This window comes from Osmia bicornis, chromosome 14 (assembly GCF_907164935.1).
Source record: "Osmia bicornis bicornis chromosome 14, iOsmBic2.1, whole genome shotgun sequence".
Taxonomy (NCBI): domain Eukaryota; kingdom Metazoa; phylum Arthropoda; class Insecta; order Hymenoptera; family Megachilidae; genus Osmia; species Osmia bicornis.
The window spans coordinates 7,437,403-7,457,466 of NC_060229.1; the positions used below are offsets into that span (position 1 = coordinate 7,437,403).

Sequence of the window (20,064 nt, forward strand, 5' to 3'; positions counted from 1 at the left end):
AGTGGGTACACTACGATTAGAAGTCCCACACTACCGGAAGTCCATCTGTCCGGTGTGCGTAATAGGATTTTTCCCACCCTCGTTAAAAAAAAAAAAAAAAAAAGCATACATGGCGTGATACGAGAGCTAATATTCCTCGTTATGGAACTCGTACGTCTCATTACGTGGGATATATAGCTGAGTTTTTATTCCGACGTCAACATGATGTTAATGAGCGTATAATGGCATTTTTCGACATGATGGGCGAAATATTTCCGATTTCTGACAAAACACAAAATGAATAATAGGTATACAATACATAAAAGGTGAAAGAAAGAGTAATTATAACATGAAAAAGTCAAAAACAAAACCCTAACCTCAAACCACTTCAATCACTCTTTCAATCACTATTCAGTCTCCATTTTTCCCGGAATACAGTGTAAGTACTCGTAATCTAAGTTTAACTAAAGATTTTTGCAAATATCTCGGAAACTAAGGCCGAGCGGCGGTAACATGTATAGGGAAAAGTTGTTCAGAATGATGACCTTGACAACATATTTCAAGGTAACGAAAATCGGTGAGGAGGGTCAACTTCTAAATAATTACCAAAAATATTCATTATTTCGATTTTTTGAGATATAACTCACGTAAAGTACTTTCAATAATTCTAGTTTATTTAGTTTTTTAAATCCTTATTCCATTTCACTGTACGTAAAAACATTGAACATTGTATAACACATTTACGTGATAAAGAACAGACGAAAATTCGCCGTACAAGTAACTCTGGCACGCAAAAAATAACGAAAAACTTGGTTTTTAATTTTTTTAACTATGGCGCACCTGACCAAACATTCTCAAACAAATTGAGAATAATAGTATCGATAATATACACTTCTAAAAAAATATAAATCCGGATCCGCGACTCCTTCTATACAAAATCGCCGTTTCTCCAAATGTTGTGGGGTATTTGATTTTTTACAGCTCGGGTTTTCAATCTAAAAATCTGCAAAGGTAGTATAATATGTGCCTCATGAACAGAAATATCGCGGATTTTTTTCATAATTTTTCATGCACAAATATAAGAGAAATTGATCAAAACGTGTATTTTAGATTTTTGCCCATTACTACCCCCCCCCCCCCCCCCCCCCCGGATACAGGGCTGAAACTTGGCACAGATTGTTTTTTCTTGATAAGCTATCGAATGAGCCATTGCAAGTCGAATTTGGTTTGGGGGCACTTTTGACCATCTTATCCGGCTACAGTAAAACCTGGATATGTGCAACAAAAGTTTGTCTGGATATATGCAATATTGCTATCCCCTCCGCTTGGGGGGATCCCCCTAGGCGAACAGAGCCGCTCGACGAGGAAACCGTGTAAAGCCGGGTATCCACCAGTATCAAACGCCCGTATCGTATCACCGTTCCGAACCCTTTTGAATAGGCAGACGTTGCCTCGTTGCATGCAACGGCATGCTGCGGCGCGGACAACATTTCTTCGTTTCTTGATATAAACGGTTAGGCAATAGGACTGGGCCACTACAGGCGAGGAGTTTCGTTTTGCTGCGTGCCGTTCCAAAGGAACGGAGGCAACGGACACATCCGAAAAATTTTTCGATTCTTTGCCGTTCCATCGAAGGAAAAGTTCATGCGTTTGCACTTGACATAGCGTTTCGTGCCGTCACTTGGGTTTCAATTTATTTGAAATCTTGCAGTATTATTGGATTCATTTCAAAATCGATGAAATTATTTATGAACTTAATCTGATTTAATGTAGATTAGATAGAATTTTATCGTCTAAATATATTGAAACAGATCAATTATCTTCGGTGATACGCTGTACATAAAACAGCAATGTTAATAATCACCTGTGTCATTATTGAAAAAGGACAATGTTAATTTTGCAGAGATTTTTCCGTTGCCGAGTATCGAAAGTTCTATTAAGCTGTGATACGAAGGTGAAAGAACGGGCCGATCAAAAAATTGTCGGTTTTTTGCCGTTCAAAGGATAGGTTCGGAGACCACTTGAAACGTAAAAACAACATACCCAGGCGAAGGCCCGAAATGCTATGTCAAGTGTAAACATGACACTTGAGGCACGAGATAATATGATCTGGAATCGGATATATCAGTGAGATAATACTAATGCAACGACTGAACTTTGTTATTTTTCATTTTTTTCTTATAAAAATGTTACCAAGATATTTCTGACGTTTCTCTGATTAAAATGATACCAAGTACGATATGGTTTGGACAATTCTTATTTATAATAGTATTTCCTACAGTGTGATTCTCTTGCTACGCAAGACAAAAGCCGTGCCGCACAATGGAACCCCTGCTGTTTGGAAAATTGGAAATGATTTTTATTACATCTGAAAGTTACAGGAGGAATTTGAGGAATCGGTTTATAACTTAGGAACATAAAATAGGGAAAACATATGTTATTATGCCAGGGTTGCGAGTTTACTTAATCCGTTTATTACTGGAAGAGGTCATCGTTTATTACCCTTGTTGCTTTCATCGGACTGGTACTACCTGTGTACCATGGAAGTTCGGTACCTCCACGCGGACTAGGAGGTACCTTCGCGTTTGCAAAACGCAACCAATCAGAAAAATTACAAATTTACCCCCGACGACGAATTTCAACCAATACAGGAACTGGAAGTTGCTACACCAAAACCCCCACCACGTTTAGGAACTTATATATTTCTCATCAATACGAAAAAAGATTAGTTGTCGTTTAGACTGCAGTGATCATGGATTTTACGAAAGCAGAAATTCTCACGTTAATTGAAATATATCGATCCAAGAGTGTGTTGTGGAACCCTACAAATTGCGATTATTTTAATAAATTAAAAAAAGAAGATGCGTGGGAGGAATTAAGCGGAGAAATAAATAAATCGAAAGCAGCTTGTAAAAAAAAATAGAATACCTCCTCGCAGGTTTGAGGAGGGAAAAATTAAAAATGAAAAGAAGTGTTGACACCGGAAAGGGTAAGTACTTTTTATTATACATTCATGAATGGAAAGTTAGAAATATTTGGTACTTTATACAGTATTACATATCAGAAAACAGTGCGGCTCAATTTAACTTTCTATCCTTATTTTGATTGTAGGAACACAGGAAGTATATAAAAGCCAATGGTTTGCATTCGAAAGTATGCAATTCCTATGGGACAAAAATAAATGTAGGAGAACATTGCCTGTTGCCAAAAACCGGAGCGTCACAGCTAATCGTTCCTGCGCCGTAATGGCTTTTCTATAATTTGTATCCTGCCGCATAATTTCCGGTCCAATTCTGTTTAAAAGAAATTCAAAATCTGTTGGGTGCATCCGCATGAAATTCTTATATAAGCCACTGACACTTTGAAATTTAAGATCTCACAACAACGCGGATGCACTATATTTTTCTCTACGTCGAAGAAAGTTAGAAACCCACCAACGGGGTGGATTTCTTTCAGGTTTCTCCAACGCATAATGCAATGTAATGTACGCAAGAGCTTTCCTTTTACGCAAATTCATTCTCGTATACTTAGTAAAATAGAATAAATGTGTTGAAACTAGGAAATGCTTCTACTGCTGTTTTTGAAACAACATTGATCTTTTTCCGTATTGATGAGAAATATATAACTTCCTACTCGTGGTGGGGGTTTCGGTGTAGAAACTTCCAGTTCCTGTATTGGTTGAAATTCGTCGTCGGGGGTAAATTTGTAATTATTCTGATTGGTTGCGTTTTGCAAACGCGAAGGTACCTCCTAGTCCGCGTGGAGGTACCGAACTTCCATGGTACACAGGTAATACCAGTCCGATGAAAGCAACAAGGGTAATAAACGATGACCTCTTCGAGTAATAAACGGATTAAGTGAATTCGAACCCCTGGTATAATAACATATTTTTCCCCTATTTTATTTCTATAAGTTATAAACCGATTCCCAAAATTCCTGTTTTAACTTGCAGATGTAATAAAAGTTGTACAGTACTAATTGTAAGCGACGGACTCCTACAATAAAGAAACAGCATGCAGCAAATCGAAACTTCGCGCCTATAGGAGTTTATTTCAAGACACGAAGAACTATTGTTCGAGCCGTAGCATGCAACGAGGCAACGCTTGCCTATTCAAAAGGGTTCGGAACGGTGATACGATACGGGCGTTTGATACCGGTGGATACCCGGCTTTAAGCCGTTCCGAACCCTTATGAACAGGCAGGCGTTGCCATGTTGCATGCAACGGCGTGCTGCGGCTCGGACAACATTTCTTCGTTTCTTGATAGAAACGGTTAGGCAATAGGACTGGGCCACTACAGGCGAGGAGTTTCGTTTTGCTGCGTGGCGTTCCAAAGGAACGGAGGCAACGGATCCATCCGAAAAATTTGTCGATTCTTTGCTGTTGCATCGAAGGAAAGGTTCATGCGTTGGCACTTGACATAGCGTTTCGTGCCGTCACTTGGGTTTCAATTTATTTGAAATCTTGCGGTATTATTGGATTCATTTCAAAAGCGATGAAATTATTTATGAATTTAATCTAATTTAATTTAGACAAATTTTATCGTCTAAATATATTTAAACAGATCAATTATCTTCGGTGCTACGCTGTACATAAAAGAGCAATGTTAATAATCACCTGTGTGATTATTGAAAAAGGACAATGTTAATTTTCCAGAGATTTTTCCGTTGCCGAGTTTCGAAAGTTCTATTGGTCTGTGATACGGAGGCGAAGGAACGGGCCGATCCGAAAATTGTCGGTTTCTTGTCGTTCAAAGGATTGGTTCGGAAACCACTTGAAACGTAAAAACAACATACCCAGGCGAAGGCCCGAAATGCTATGTCAAGTGGAAACATGACACTTGAGGCACGAGATAATATGATTTGGAATTGGATACATCAGTGAGATAATACTAATGCAACGACTGAACTTTGTTATTTTTCATTTTTTTCTTAAAAAACTGTTACCAACATATTTGTGACGTTTTTCTGATTAAAATGATACCAAACACGATATGGTTTGGATAATTACACTAAAGAAACAGCATGCAGCAAATCGAAACTTCTCGCCTATAGGAGTTTATTTCAAGACACGAAGAACTATTGTCCGAGCCGTAGCACGCCGTGGCATGCAACGAGGCAACGTCTGCCTATTCAAAAGGGTTCGGAACGGTGATACGATACGGGCGTTTGATACCGGTGGATACCCGGCTTAAGGAGCGCAAGAGAGGGTTTGACGCTATAATTATTATATTTTCTAAATTATTTCGGTTAAATATATTGGTATTTATTCACCGACTTTGTGTACCTCGTCAGTGCTATGCACATGGAATTGGTCCCATGCGACGCACACAAAGGATGCTATATTCAGTTTATTTTAAATAATATACATAGATAACCTTTCTTGAAACTATCGCCGCGCTCAACTGCGTAGTAAATAAAATACAAAAACTCGAGTCCGTTCAGGGTAGAGGTATCGTAAACACTGCCGCTGCGCGGTCAGGCAGTGCTTCGCACCCGGAACTTCCCATGTCAACCGCGTGGAAACAGAGGGAATGCGATTTTTCTTTATATTTTAACCAGATACCTACTCCTCTCTGTAACACAAGCGCCAGTTGGTCCTACATGCGAGATATGCATACTTATTTATATCATAAAAATCGGTACAATTGAGAACGAATGACTGAGTGAATGATTGGATGGTATGAAGAGAGTGCACGATAACCACTGCGAATAACGACCAAACGACAGCGACATCAAGGATCAAATAAGGGTCGTACAGGGCAATAAATTTCAAAAATTTGCCTAGCAACAGAAATCTTGCCAAATATTTCAAATAAGGGAATGTTCTCGTATACTTTGTCAACGCTTAAATTATTGTCGAAATTGTTAAACAACTATCGTCATGGATCATCATTCTTTTCTACCGCTTTTTCAAATTTATGCATTGCATTCATATCACCGACGACTTAAGTCAAAATGTACCTGTGCGCACCCCTTTCGTTAACCAGAGCAATCTGTTGTCATTGGAATATTTGATAATGTTAACCATATCATTTAAAGTATTATTAATAAGGTTGAAAACCACATACATACATAAATTCAAGCGTAGAATATTCCACGGACCGTTCTGAATAGACCACCCTGACAACAGAGCGAGAGAATAAGGCAGGAGGAAGAATGTTCTACTTAGCACGTCACGACAAACCAATCACGGGGTGAGCCGTGAGCCCTACTCATCCTCTCGTATCCTGATTTGCTAATAATGTCCTCACGCAGGGCACCGATCGCGGGACGAGCCCATGATACTTCAGTTTTAGTGAGTTTTAGTCAAACAACGATTGAGGAAAGAGGTAAGTACAAAACAAGTAATATTTTATTTTTGTTAAGAAAAATTTTTTATTTTATGCCGCCTGCGAAAAGGTTGAAATATATTTAGTATACTATTTAACGATCAAAGAGGTTTTATTAATAGCTGTGGAGTATTGATATAAATGAAATAGAAATTATTTTATACTTTTTAGAGTATTCAGCAATAGGTTTCATTAATAATTGTTACGTAGGGCTGAACTTTGATTGCAAGGACGTAAAATTATTGCCCTTTTTATTGCTCTTTAATAGTTTTTGACACGTAGAATACATAAATGTAGGTCGTAATTTTAGGAAATTAGCGGTTCAAAAGTTATGAGTATGTAAAGTTTCGTGTTTTTAGGGTATTTTACACGCTACTTCGACGCCATGTTGCTTCCATCTATTATTTGATTGGCCCGCATAGATGAGCATTCTGGCGGCCGGCGAAAGACTGGATGCGAGGTAGAGCACGTTTCCACGATAATGATTTCGCCGACCGCCTGTGCGAGTATTTATGCCGTCGATTTTGCCGCAAAAATAAAGTCGATATGATGAAATCATTAATGGAGGCAATTATGAAACAATATATTTGGCACCCTCGTCGGAGACGCCACGAACCACGGAGCCTGCTTTGCCGTCCGCCAGGTGGCAGCACCACTCTCGAAAGCAGACGCTCGTACCGCGTGCGACGTTCTAGCGCCTTCTCCTATGCAGCGGTTCACACCCCCTACGAACGCGCGCTTTTCCGACTTTCCTCACTCTTTTGTCTACGCTACCTCGCGACTGGTCAATGTGACTACCATCACTACGCCGAGCTCTACGTAAATACACAGTCTTCACACAATTTTCATTCAGTTGTTACTTAGGTTACATACTTTTGATAATAAAGTTTTGTGTTTATTCATAATATTTGTTTCTGTTTCGTTTTTGTGTTTCACCCCCTTGTCCACGCATGTTTAATACCCACGTGCACAACACCGCAGACTCTCTCGCGAGCTGCGTGTTTGCCGCTGAGGGCTCTTGAGACTCTAATCCGAACAAGGTAAGCGGAAGTATTAGATTAGGTTAGGCTATATATTTAAATCTGACCGCCGTGAGGCGGTCGGCACCGCTTTCGTGAAATAATAATACTGTTGAAATGTAATAATTTCTTTCAAAGGGCCCTCTTTAAAATTTTTAGGTTGGTAGTATGATATGTAGGAACTCTGAATGCTCATCTATGCGGGCCAATCAAATAATAGATGGAAGCAACATGGCATCAAAGTAACGTGTAAAATATCCTAAAAACGCGAAACTTTACATACTCATAACTTTTGAACCGCTAATTTCCTAAAGTTACGACCTACATTTATGGATTCTACGTGTCAAAAACTAGTAAAGAGCAAAAAAAAGGGCAATAATTTTACGTCCTTGGAATCAAAGTTTAACCCAAATTCACATGTTCACATACACGAGCTGCGAATGAGCGCGCGGTCGAGCGCAGAAAACGAATGAACTGCGCCCTACACAAAAAACGAGGAACTAAATTTGTGGTCTGTTTTACCTTTTCGACGTCTTTCGCGAGTGAAAATCGTAGAACACAAATTTCGTCCACCTGGAGGCTTGTAAGTACATCATCCCTTGGGTGCTCGTTTTGTTCTATCCGCTCCAAAGAATGGCGCTCTGGTCTCTATTTGGACATACGATTCGCAAAAATGTTTATATTACGAATAAATTGATGCAGGTGAGTCCGATCCGCCATTTTCTTCACCGCTGACAGAGATAAATTTCAATATTTTATAACTTTTTGACGATTTGGATAATATAAGGACCAGCGCGCCATTCTTTAAGGTCTCCTGAACACGTCCATCAAATTTTGTTGCATTCTGTTTAGTAATGACGACGTAATTTGTGTTCTACGTTCTAGGGATTTTTCTAGGGACTGTCGGTAAAGTTTTCGACGGTAGCATCACCTTATATTTTTCTTATATTTTTCGTGCGATTTCACAGCCGACTCTAGTACTAGCCGTGCTGAAGTAAAAATGGCAACACCGCGGGAGTCCGGTCCCAATATATCAACATCTACCCTACTCTATCTGCCTCCCGGACTCCCAGACTCCCAGCCAATCAACGTCGTCAGACTCTCGGCTACTCTCTGGACTTCACATAACCTCTTTGGTTTCGTTCCAATAATTTCGCTTGTTTCAAGGTTTTTATTCACTTATATACACGTTTATCAATTCTTAAATGTTTCAATTTGATCCAAAGATGGTTTCATTTTGCTTCATACCTAAATTTTCTTGAAACCACTGTAAATATTTCAAATATCATGCTTCACAACACCAAACTACTTCGAGAGTACACAAAATTTATATCACATTTATAACAATTTTATACTACCACATCACTTCTACTTGCCATAGTTGCAACGTTTATGTCTTGTTTATACGTAATTAATACAAAATAGCGTATATTACTACAGCTTTTAATTAAAAAAGACGGTAATTACAATTCCGAGCACAGGACTCTGTTTTTGAAAATAGGACTCCCGATTGTCACGTGAGCGGTGTTGCCACGTTGTTCAGCATGGCTAGTACTAGAGTCGGCTGTGGCGATTTGCGTCCGACATGCCGTGTTTGAGTCACGTTGGTTACAATGAATTTGAATGTAAGTGACCTAACAGTCAATGTTGTGTACACAACACGAGATTGTAGAAATTATTGTAATTTTTAGAATACACAGTGAGGATTATACATTAAGAATACACAGTACGGATATAAATAGCCAAAAATGATCAAGGATTTTGTTATCCCTGTAAACAAAGATGAGCTGTTGCAAAGGCAAATTGGAAAATATAATGTTAAACAAATTGTTCCAGTAGGTGTAATTCCGCAAGCTCTCGATGGTATGTAATTAATGTTATTTATTGTTTTCAATGCAATTCTTTTATCTAATATTTCGTACATATTATTACTTCGTTACTTTTGGTTTTACAGAAGCAAGAACAGCCCTTCAAACTAGTGGAATTAGTTTTATTTTCGAACATTTTGATACATTTTTTTCTATAATTGTTCATAGAAATAAAATTGAATTGCCAATTGTTATTCGTGGTTTTTGTAGAATTCATAAAGGTAAGGAATGTTATTTTCATATGTGTTATGCTTATTTAAATATTATTATATGGCAGTAATACATTTAATTATTATTTAAAACAGCATTAGAAATATTGGTTGTGGACATGGAAAGTATATTTGAAAAGCAGACTACATTAAACGAAGAGGAGAGATTGAAATTTATAAATGTGACTAAAATGGTTGCATATTTGTTTTCATTGTTTGTTTGCTATATAAATGATGAAATTCTTAAAGATGGAAGTGATAAACTTAGTGGAAAGGTTTATATAATATTTAGAATTGTATTATAAAGATTTAATATTTTTATGTTAACTAATTTATTTTATTTAGCGTAAGAAAAGCACTAGATCTGATATGGAAGAAGAATGGGAATATACTAGAGAGAAAGCATTAGAATATGTTTATAGATTATTACAATTACCGTTACAAAAACTTTGGCAACCCCCTATTGTTGAAGACTCATTCACCGAGTAAGTTTGATATATGATCTAAGAAATTATTTTTATGTTAAAGTAACAAAAATTTTATTACTCTAAATAAAAAATGTGATTTAACTTGTTGATTTAATTGTTAATGCTATGTTGTAGAATACTCACTAAAGTGTGTTATAAAATGATAGAACAATGTACAGATTCCAAACAAAAACATCTAAGACAAACTATTTTTGAGGTAAAATTCTTTAAATTGTTTTGAATTTTAACATTCTCATAATTTTTTAATAAAAGATTTTAGGTACTTCGGTTAAGAGATATCATCATGGAATAAGCTGTGTAGTAAGAATGGTTCAGGTGCGTATATTTAAATTTTATTTAAATAACAGAATTGGTTAATAGTATCAATTAATATTGTAGTTGGTGAAATTACGTGATGTGTTAGCATCACATATAGGAATTGGAGTGGTGCATATGATTGATGAATGTGGTTGTAATGGTTTATTAAGGGAAATAATAAAAGAAATTGATCAAAGCGAACCATCCGAAAGTGACTGTCGTAATATTTCAGCATTTCTTGAAACCATTGCCACTGCTAAACCAAATCTTATAATTCCTATTCTTGATGATATAATAGATTATCTGTCTAGTGAAGTACGTTCCTATTAGTTTAAATATAAAATTGTATATTAAGTTTACTTTATGTTTGTTTATACCATTTGCAGCATTACACTATGAGAATTTGCATTATTAACATCTTGGGAGTAATTGTAGAAAAAATATTAACCGGAGATGAGCTTACCCAAGAACAGAAAAATCAGCGTGATGAATGCCTTAATATTTTAGAAGAACATATTCTAGATGTTAATGCTTATGTAAGGTCAAAGGTTTTACAAATTTGGCAACATTTATGTTGTGAAGGTGCAATTCCTTTAGCAAAGCAAGGAAAGCTTTTAGCTGCTGTGGCATTACGATTAGAAGATAAAAGTACAACTGTACGAAAACAAGCTTTGCAGCTGATACGTGCGTTAGTTCAAGGCAACCCATTTGCAGCTAAAGTATGCATAATGTTAATTTTTTCTTTTTATTATGAATACAAAATCTGATGAAATGAATCGTGTTTTTAGTTAAACAAAGTAGAGATTTCTAAATCGTTAGAGAAAGAAGAAATAACGCTAAGAAAGCTACAAGCTGAAACTGTTAGTAGAAGTACTCGTGGCGATAGTCAGAGATTAGAATTATGGAATGCTTTGCTTCCGAAAATAAGAGAAGCATTAAAAGAAGTTATTAATGGCACGAAAGAGGGGAGCGACAAACGAGGTATGTTCATTTTATTCAGTATGATGCATGATATGAAGATACATATAAGTTAGATGTGCTGTTTTATAAATCTAGATGATGAAGATGAAGAAAGTATTGATATTGACCCTAATACAGCGTTTGAACACGTCAGACAATTAATGTTAAAAGAAAAAATTCTGAAAGCAGTAAAATTTTTGTGGAAGGTTTGTATTAAATTGAAGGAAAATCCAGAAATTGAAAATTTTTCTGCCGAAGCAAAAGAAGAATGTCTGCTTTTACTTTTATTGAAAACATTTATGGAATCAGAAAATGGTCCAGATAATGTACAAGAAAATGCTGATAACAGAGAATCATTAGATAAAGATAAAGAAAATATAGTAGGAGCAAAACGCGTTGTAAATTATTTAAAGGTATGTATCTAATTATTTCCTACTAATTTTGATAATTCTTTTATTTCTGTATTTTTTTTTGTAGCATTGCTTAGAATTTGCCACTGAACTAGAAACGGCTATACCTATGGCAGAAAAATTACTTTTTTCTGAAACTGCAAGCGATGCTGTTGAAGCATGTACTTTACTTGGAACTGCTAATCAGTTTGGTGTAGTAGGAGCTACAACCGCTATACGCGATGCTCTGTATCAAGTATTTCACCGTGATCCATCGGTACGCAATAATATTGCAGAGGTGTATAAAAGTATTTACTTAGTTAATAATGAAAGTCAAAAAGCAGAGCGACAAAAAGCTCTAACATGTGTTAAAGCATTGATTGAATTGTTAAAATCACTTCAACCTAATCAAAGTCCAGCTTTAACTCAGCTAGTTTTAACGTGGTACAATAATAATGATATAAATAGTGAAGTACTACAGGTAATATCATCTATATTTAGTTTTATAATTTTTATGTAAGATGTAATCTAATTCTCTAAGTTTAATAGGTATTGTGGGAGAAGTTTTCAATGAAGTCGTCAGACACAAATCCATTAGATAGTAGGACAGCATTGATGTTAATAACAATGATTGCCCAGGCTGAAAGCAATATTATAACAGGAAATTTGGAAGTACTGATAAAAGTAGGATTAGGACCACGAGCAAAAACTGATCTGTTATTAGCTAGAGATACCTGTCGAGCATTGTTAAAAATAAAACACAAAAATGATGATATTGAAAAACCTCCTGTCAGGTAAGCTACCTGTGAAAGCGTAATAATTCTTTAATTGTATATTTGATAATTGTAATAATCATTTCTATTATCCTTAGGTATCCAAATGACCATGAAATATTTACAAAAATTCTTACACTACTGACAGAAAACTTTACTAATATGGAAGAAGACGGATATGTTTCATTGGCGACAGATGCAATTAGTACCATTTACCATGTATGAAGTACTCTATTATTTTATTACAGATTTTATAGAACGATATTTTATAAAAAATATTTAAACATTTTAGTTAGCTAATCAACCCGAGTATTTAATAAAGAAATTATTGTTAGAAGTGTATAAACGAGGACAATTTGACAGTGATTTGCCTGTTCCACTTCTTCTGTTAGCTAAACTGTTATATGTAGTTGGGCACATCGCAATTAGAGAAATGGTACATTTAGACACATCAGTTTACAAGGAATTAAAGCGAAGAGATGTTATACGACAATTACGAAAAGAAAAGAATTCAAATAAAAAAGGAAAAGAATTTGATCGATCTCGGAAATCCATTTCAACGACGACCCCAAGCAGTGCAAGACAAATGATTCGGAATAAAGAGGTAAAAGACATAATATAGAAGTTTTGTTTTAAAAAGATTATACACCGTGAAAACTATAGACCTTTATGAAAGATCTTATATTATACTTTTATATTTAGACACCTATCACCGAAGATAATGGAGAAGAGGCTGTTGAAGGCGCGGTAGAAGATGCGGATGCAGAATTTATAAATGATGTTCTTGAAAATCACGTTGTAACCGGTGATGGACTTTTATCAAAATTTGTGTATGTGCATAAATTTAATTCTTTTTCTATTTTGTATTGTTTGCATATGCCTATATATTTTGTTTTATAGGCCATTGGTATTAGATGTGTGTCGATATCCTGATAAATATAATAGTGAAGATCTACAAGCCGCTGGTGCCCTTGCCCTTAGCAAAATGATGCTAGTAAGTTCCATTTTTTGTGAAGAGTCATTGCAGCTGTTAATTACGATCTTAGAACGTTCGCCCTACCCTAATATTCGAGCTAATGTTCTTATTGGAATAAGTGATCTAACAACTAGATTTCCAAATCAAATTTTACCATGGATGAAACACGTTTACGGCAGGTGATTATAAACACTCGTTAATCAATTCAAATATGGTATCGTAATTGATTAAAAAATATAATTAACTTTCAGACTTCGGGATGAACATATAACCGTACGAAGGTCGTGTTTTCGAATTTTATCAAGTCTTATACTGAAAGAAATGTTGCGTGTGAGAGGGCAGATATCAGAATTAGCTGTGTGCATTGTTGACCATGACGAACAACTCCGAAACGATGCGAGGCAATTTTTTAAAGTACTTTCACAAAAAGGCAACGTATTATACAACCTGATGCCTGATTTATTATCTCATTTAACCGACTCTGAATTAAATTTGAACGAAGCTGATTTTCACGAAATTTTAAAGTACGTGTAATAAATAAGACAAAACATCAAATCGTCAATTAATCTAACAACATATGTTTTCAGGATAATTTTGAATTTACTACAAAAGGAAAAACATGTTGATTCTATAATTGATAAGATTTGTGCTAGGCTTAAACTAGCAACTACAGAAAGACAGTGGCGTGACTTTGCATATTGTCTTTCACTTTTACAGTTTAGTGCAAAAAGTAAGTAAGAATTTATTTAATAATTAATTTAAAAAATTTCTTTCTAAAACAAAAATTTTAAATAGGTTTACGACGTCTTATTGAAAGTTTGCCTCTACTAAAGGAGAAGATTCATCACAATCAAGTTTCAAAAGCATTGCAATCTATTATAGAGCAGACAAAGAAAAAACCAAATACAAAAGCGATTTCCGTAGAATTGGAAGAAAAAATGAAGGAACTTTTACAAAAAACAGAGAATTCAACACAGAATGATAACGAAATGATGCCACCACCACAGTTGATACCGAAAGCAAGGAAGCGTAGTCGACGAGCAGCTTCAAAACGTAAAAGTAGGGGTGAAAAAGAAGATGATGATGATGAAGAAGAAGAAGAAGAAGAAGAAGAAGAAGAAAATGATGATAACGATGATGGTGATGATGAAATGGATAACGATTCAAGCATATCTGCAACACGTACGTTTATTAATATAAAAATAGTAATATTAACATTACATATAACTGATATAAAATTATTTTAGCAAAAGGTAAGAAAAAAGAAAAATCGCATGAACTTCAATCAAGTTCTGGTTCTGATGAATCAATCGAATCTCAAAGACGATGTATGTATTCCGATTTCTGTAAACAAACAATTACTTTTTGATATCTGATTGTTACTATTTTTATTAGCTACTGTAAATCCATCTACGTCAACTTTAAGAAGATCAATCCGAAACAAGGGTATCGATTTATCATCGCCGCGTCCGAAGAAAAATAAACAGGCTGTAACACCAGTATGTTCTCCAAAAAGATCTTCATCACGGTTATCGCACTCACGAAACTAGGAATTAGATTTGTAAATATTGTATACTTATATATACATGTTTGCATAACTAATGTACAATTTTTTACTTTTTTAAAAATTATATTAAGGATAAAAAGGAAAGTAAGCGATTTTTGCAAATCAATTTTTTATTTATTTTAATAAAAGTAATGATGAAATAAAATTGTAAAAAATAATCTTCGAAAAATTTTACAAATGTTCAAGGAAATATCGAATTTTTTTTTGTATATAATAATTATTGTTAATTCAAAAAATAAATTTATTTATTTATAAATAAATGACGAATTTCTGTTATTAAATTCTTTATTTTTAATTATCATTCATTTTTCTTGTATATTACACAGTAATTACAGGATCATCATTATTTTTCAGGTAAATCAAGAAATTTTTCCTGTTGCCTCATATTCTTATTTTGCGGCATTAGTTGTTATATTTTGAGTAACAGATTTTGTACGATATAAGCCTGTCATTATTTTGTATGGTTTCTCTGATGCTATCACATTTATTTTGATAATGTTTGAAAAAGAAATGTTGACTATGCAAAGTGTGGAATTCTTCTATGGCCTGTTTTTATCTACAGAAGTGGCTTATTGTACATTTATGCTAAAACATAATATTTATGCTAAAGTTGACAGCGAACATTATCAGGAAGTAATTAGTTATACAAAAGCAGCATCTCCTTTTGGTCATTGTATGTCTGGTATTGTTGCACAATTCACAGTCTCTTTTGATGTATATATTAGATTAAATTATATTACAGTATCAGGTATTTATTAAAACAATAATTTTTATCTGATGTGAAATAGTTAATTTTTATTCTAATAACTCAAATATTAAGAGAGAAATTTATGAATTAAAAATATTCAAAAACTATGTAATGGGCATATTTTTTACGTTCTGTTTGTCAGTCCATTTATTTTCATAAAGAAAATGAAAATTATGAAAACCGTGATTCTTTAACTAATAATGAAATGATAGTATCACAGTCATACAATTTAAATGAATTATTATATAGACCAGAACAGGACTATAACAGCAATTCTCCCAGTACAAATGTTTCATTGATACGTAAAATAAAACAGGCTTATATTCTATCATGGAAAGATTTTTTGCAAGCATATTCAAATAGTCATGTTGAAAAATGGTCAATATGGTGGTCATTTTCCACTTCTGGATATTTACAAATTATCAGTTATATACAATTACTTTGGTAAACTGGTGTATCATATGGAGATAAGATTTATAACGGAGCTGTAAATTCTTTATACACTATCATATAGGTGAGCAAATATCTTGTATGACTAAATGTGAAAGGTTTCATCACGAATGGTACATTTCTTGCAAACACCAAGAAATAGGTTTTTTGCTGCAACAATAGTTATTAACAACAAATTCCATAAATTTTTGCAAGTGGGATCATCGCGGATATACATCCTGTTAAATGTGAAAGGTTTCCTCGTGATCGGTTCATTCCTTGCAGAGTAAACGTCGAAAAATATAAATGAAGCATTACGTTTTTTGCAATAAAAGTCGGCAAAGAAAAAAAAGGAAATGTTTTTCTAACAGGAGCAATCAAGAGACATACTCTACAAGATGCAAAAGATTTTGTTCCGATTTGTCCATCCGGCTTGGAGTATGTAATCGGCGAACATAAAGAACAACAATACTGATCGAATTGAGTAATCTCCTCCTTTTCGAAGTCCGTTAAAAATTAAATGGAAGAGAGTTTTACCGAATAGGGTTGTCAATTTTCTTTTAATTTAAGAAAAAAAAAGAACTAACAGCACGCGGAGTTCCCAAGCGGTCACCCATCCAAGTACTATCCGCGCCGAACTTAGCTTGACTTCGGTGATCGGACGAGAACCGGTAGTAGTCCTAAGTCGTGTGGCCGTTAGTTGAAAATAGAGAGTTTACTAGCGGAGAAAACTGGTAAAAACCGAGGAAATATACAAGGTAATTAAGAAAGCAATTGGTTGTTCATATCTGTGGTATTCCATTGCATAATCTACTGCAATTGCGTAAAATAAAAATGTGGTTAATACAATTGTATTTCCGAAAATCTGTCAAATGCGATTCGAATGAAATTTTTGCAAATAGCTTCATTTTACATGAAACAAATGTTTGCAAGAAGGATTTTTGGCGATATTCAACGTGTTAACTGACATAATCTTTAATATGTCTCTCAGACATAAAAAATCCAAATTTCTAAAAAAATTGAATTATGTAAGTTAATATTGTAGTGTCGAAAATTTAAAGTATCTTTATCAACTAAAATTTGATGTCAGCGCCGGATCAAGGGGGGTCTAAAGGGGTTAAGTCCCGGGCCACACTTTCCAGGGTTTGGAATTCACTACAATTACTATTGCAGAAACCAATCCCCTCCTTTTAAACTTTCTAAATCATTAAATTATTAAAATATGTATCTTTTCAATATTATTTATTCGTAAATCATTATTTTTTTTTATCATTAAATGGTATTTAATTTCATTTAGAATAAATTTCAATTTTTGAACCAGATTTATTAACTAAGGAGCGCTCGAAAGTTTGATAACCCGGAGGTTAGGGCCGGCATTACCGATAGTATAATACATTCATTTGTGTGGGGAGGTTAAATCGGTTCCTTAGAAATTTTTGAATTCAAACATTTTTTAATTTTTGAAGAACTTGATAATTAATAAGTCGCAAGAAAAAATATAGAACGTTATAGATACGGCTGAAAACATTTGTAATTGTAACGATTGTATCAGAAATTGGCAACATTTCTGATGTACATATAGTTAATCCGCAATGGGTGTGTTGATTTCTGTTGAATGTTGAAAGTGATAATCGTTCCTCCTTTGATCACGTTTCAAAGGATTGTATAGGGTTATGCAAATTGAGTGTTACATCTTCAAATTGAAATAAAACGCAAAGTATTTGATTTTTGTATGGTTATTTTATTTTAATACAAAGTCTATTTTATGACAAACAATATCATTCAACAGTCCTTCTCCGTTTTTTTTCTTTTGGCGCGTTCCCAAACAGTGTCGATGTCAGACGCGCTCTTTGAGCTAATTTCCTGCCCATTTCTGCGTAGCCCATGGCTGTGCACGCTCCTACCGACACGACGCGTCGTGACGTTCAATCGTCGGTGCTGTGCAAATTGCTGATTTTAGGCGCCATTTCGTCATTTTCGTCTTATTTTGACTCCCAGAATCATCTCTTAAAATTTGTTTCACCTGTTGCCGAATATCCTGTATGTGTATAACTATTTAGATTTAAATATTTTCTTTTTGTTACGCGTGTAAGTTTTCCTGCATGCAATTTCTTTCACATATTCCCAACATGAAATTTTATTTCATCGTCAGTTAGAATTGTAAATCGTGAACCAAATTCGCCGCTAGGCATTTCCAATTCATTTGCATCGGAAAAGTGAATCCCTTACTCATCGAAGCGATGATATACGATAGCAATTCGTTCAATTTAATTCATTCAGTAAATAACCGTAATAAATGGTATCATGGCATATGTGGTGAATTAATTCTCTTTGAATATGACGTTCGAAAGTACAGTTACATTTAGAACGCATAATCGAAACGGTATAATTTCAGTTTTACAAGTACTTGGTGCAAAGTGAACACAGTCACTTATCACATTCAGTTATTTATCACATAAATTCATTTAAATATTTGTTGAGACTAGATTTAGGATTAGATTTTTATAAGAGTGGAGTGTCATGTATCGCCTATTCGTGTTGAACAAGATGCTGGAATGACGACACAAGAATTTAAGTGCAGGTTTGCATTTTACTAGCTTACTTAAACAGATAATTGCAAAGCTATAATTAAACCAGTAAAGTGCACAATTATTTTTAAATTTATTTACGTTATCACCTCTGCGTTTTGTTCATTTATTCACTTTTTTCTGAATTTCTTCATTAATAAGTATTCACTTCACTGTTACAGTGAAAGTAATGTATTTATGTGTTTAATACTAAGCTAACTATATTTCTTCTTCAATGCAAATTTTCATTTCAGAGTCAACAGCAGTGACGGCCCAAGTCCTAAGCGATCTTGAAGGCCTCAAGCCGGAAAACTGGGAAATTCCGGAAAATTCTTGCCTTTCCTACATAGAAAAACAAGGACAGTGTAATAGTCAAGCAGTAGTCAGATTGACATAAAATGACTCATATTTAGCGATTTCGTATTTTAAATATTTTGTGGTGAAGAAGCACTATTTGCTGAAGATTCTTTTATGGAAATATTCTTTCTGCAATTATTCAGAGGCGTACGGAGCCCGATTTTGCAATTTGCCTTTTAAAACTTGTGTAAAAAACTCGCGTAGAAACTTTCTATTACAGCCAAATGTTAAGACGTTTGTCAAACAAAACAATGATACTTATCAGGAATCATTGTTATGGGAGAGTATTTTACTCGTCATAATTCTTGATGTACAATCATTGTTGAAAATGTTAATACCGCGTACGGGTTAAATCCTTGATATCTCATATTTCTACCCTATCTCATATTCGTACCTTTTCCTCTTCTACTGTTACTCCCGTTTATCCTTAGGGGTATACATATATCTTTGCATGGTTCAAAATATCAATTTTAATGTCAAGAATATTCTGTAACAATTTTACCAGTAAATTCCGGTAATTGAAGAAGTAATAGCTAAACCTTTAAAAATATACACAACAAACAATCGCTAATAATTTATGTTTGCACATTTTTTTGTAAACAATAGAAACAGTAAAAACAGAATAAACCTATCGACAGTTTGAAATGAAGTCTGGAAGGATTTGTAGAAACTAATAACAAGAATTTGAATGCGAATATATGAAACGAAGAGATTTTGCAGTCTTCATATCGCTGAAATTACAACTATCATTGCTATAAATAAATAAATTCAATGGTGAAGCTTATGTGTATATATTATGTGTATAATGTAGAGCAGTAGTAGTCAACCTGGTCCCTCCCGCGCACTAGTGGGCTTTTCAGCTTTCATGGTGGGCGGTAGGGGTTTTGTCCGATACTAAGGCACTTTCAATTTTTTAATTTAATTGACTTTTTAAAAACATTGAAATGGAAATTTTACTTCTATTACTACTTCGGGCCACAAAGATGCCGTTCGGGGCCTTGCAGCCAGCCCCAGCGGTGACATGTGCCAACCCCTCCACCCCGTGGTGTGGCCCGGGCACCGGTTTACCGGTGGCAAACGAGGCTCTGGCTGTGGACGTGAAGCGCCT

At 34.8% G+C, this 20,064-nt stretch overlaps 2 protein-coding genes and 1 non-coding gene across 5 annotated transcripts; 2 read left to right on the top strand and 1 right to left on the bottom strand.

The window, feature by feature from the left end:
• Window positions 1–7,892: 7,892 nt before the first annotated feature.
• Window positions 7,893–15,024, top strand: LOC114881781 (condensin complex subunit 1-like). Of its 3 annotated transcripts, none has more exons than XM_046288636.1 (22): window positions 7,893–7,911; window positions 9,020–9,191; window positions 9,283–9,417; window positions 9,502–9,680; window positions 9,751–9,890; window positions 10,008–10,089; window positions 10,146–10,208; window positions 10,272–10,505; window positions 10,577–10,909; window positions 10,979–11,171; window positions 11,247–11,563; window positions 11,628–12,020; window positions 12,089–12,333; window positions 12,411–12,531; window positions 12,605–12,916; window positions 13,015–13,142; window positions 13,213–13,467; window positions 13,540–13,812; window positions 13,876–14,018; window positions 14,084–14,470; window positions 14,536–14,616; window positions 14,684–15,024. In XM_046288636.1, exons 2-22 carry the CDS (start codon window positions 9,077–9,079, stop codon window positions 14,836–14,838), a joined length of 4,284 nt encoding a protein of 1,427 aa, XP_046144592.1. In that variant the 5' UTR covers window positions 7,893–7,911; window positions 9,020–9,076; the 3' UTR covers window positions 14,839–15,024. The 3 variants fall into 3 exon arrangements, with proteins under 3 accessions (XP_046144592.1, XP_029054483.2, XP_029054482.2); XM_029198650.2 differs by lacking the exon at window positions 7,893–7,911 and adding an exon at window positions 8,864–8,953; XM_029198649.2 differs by lacking the exon at window positions 7,893–7,911 and having other exon boundaries at window positions 8,875–9,191.
• An 8-nt stretch (window positions 15,025–15,032) lies between these two features.
• Window positions 15,033–16,223, top strand: LOC114881782 (thiamine transporter 2-like). The gene is given in 3 exon segments (XM_046288721.1): window positions 15,033–15,061; window positions 15,182–15,634; window positions 15,715–16,223. Coding segments are annotated over 3 exon segments (885 nt in total). The 3' UTR covers window positions 16,118–16,223.
• A 389-nt stretch (window positions 16,224–16,612) lies between these two features.
• LOC114881783 lies at window positions 16,613–16,733 on the bottom strand. The gene has a single exon (XR_003790328.1). It is a non-coding gene; the product is annotated as a 5S ribosomal RNA (ribosomal RNA).
• Window positions 16,734–20,064: the final 3,331 nt, after the last annotated feature.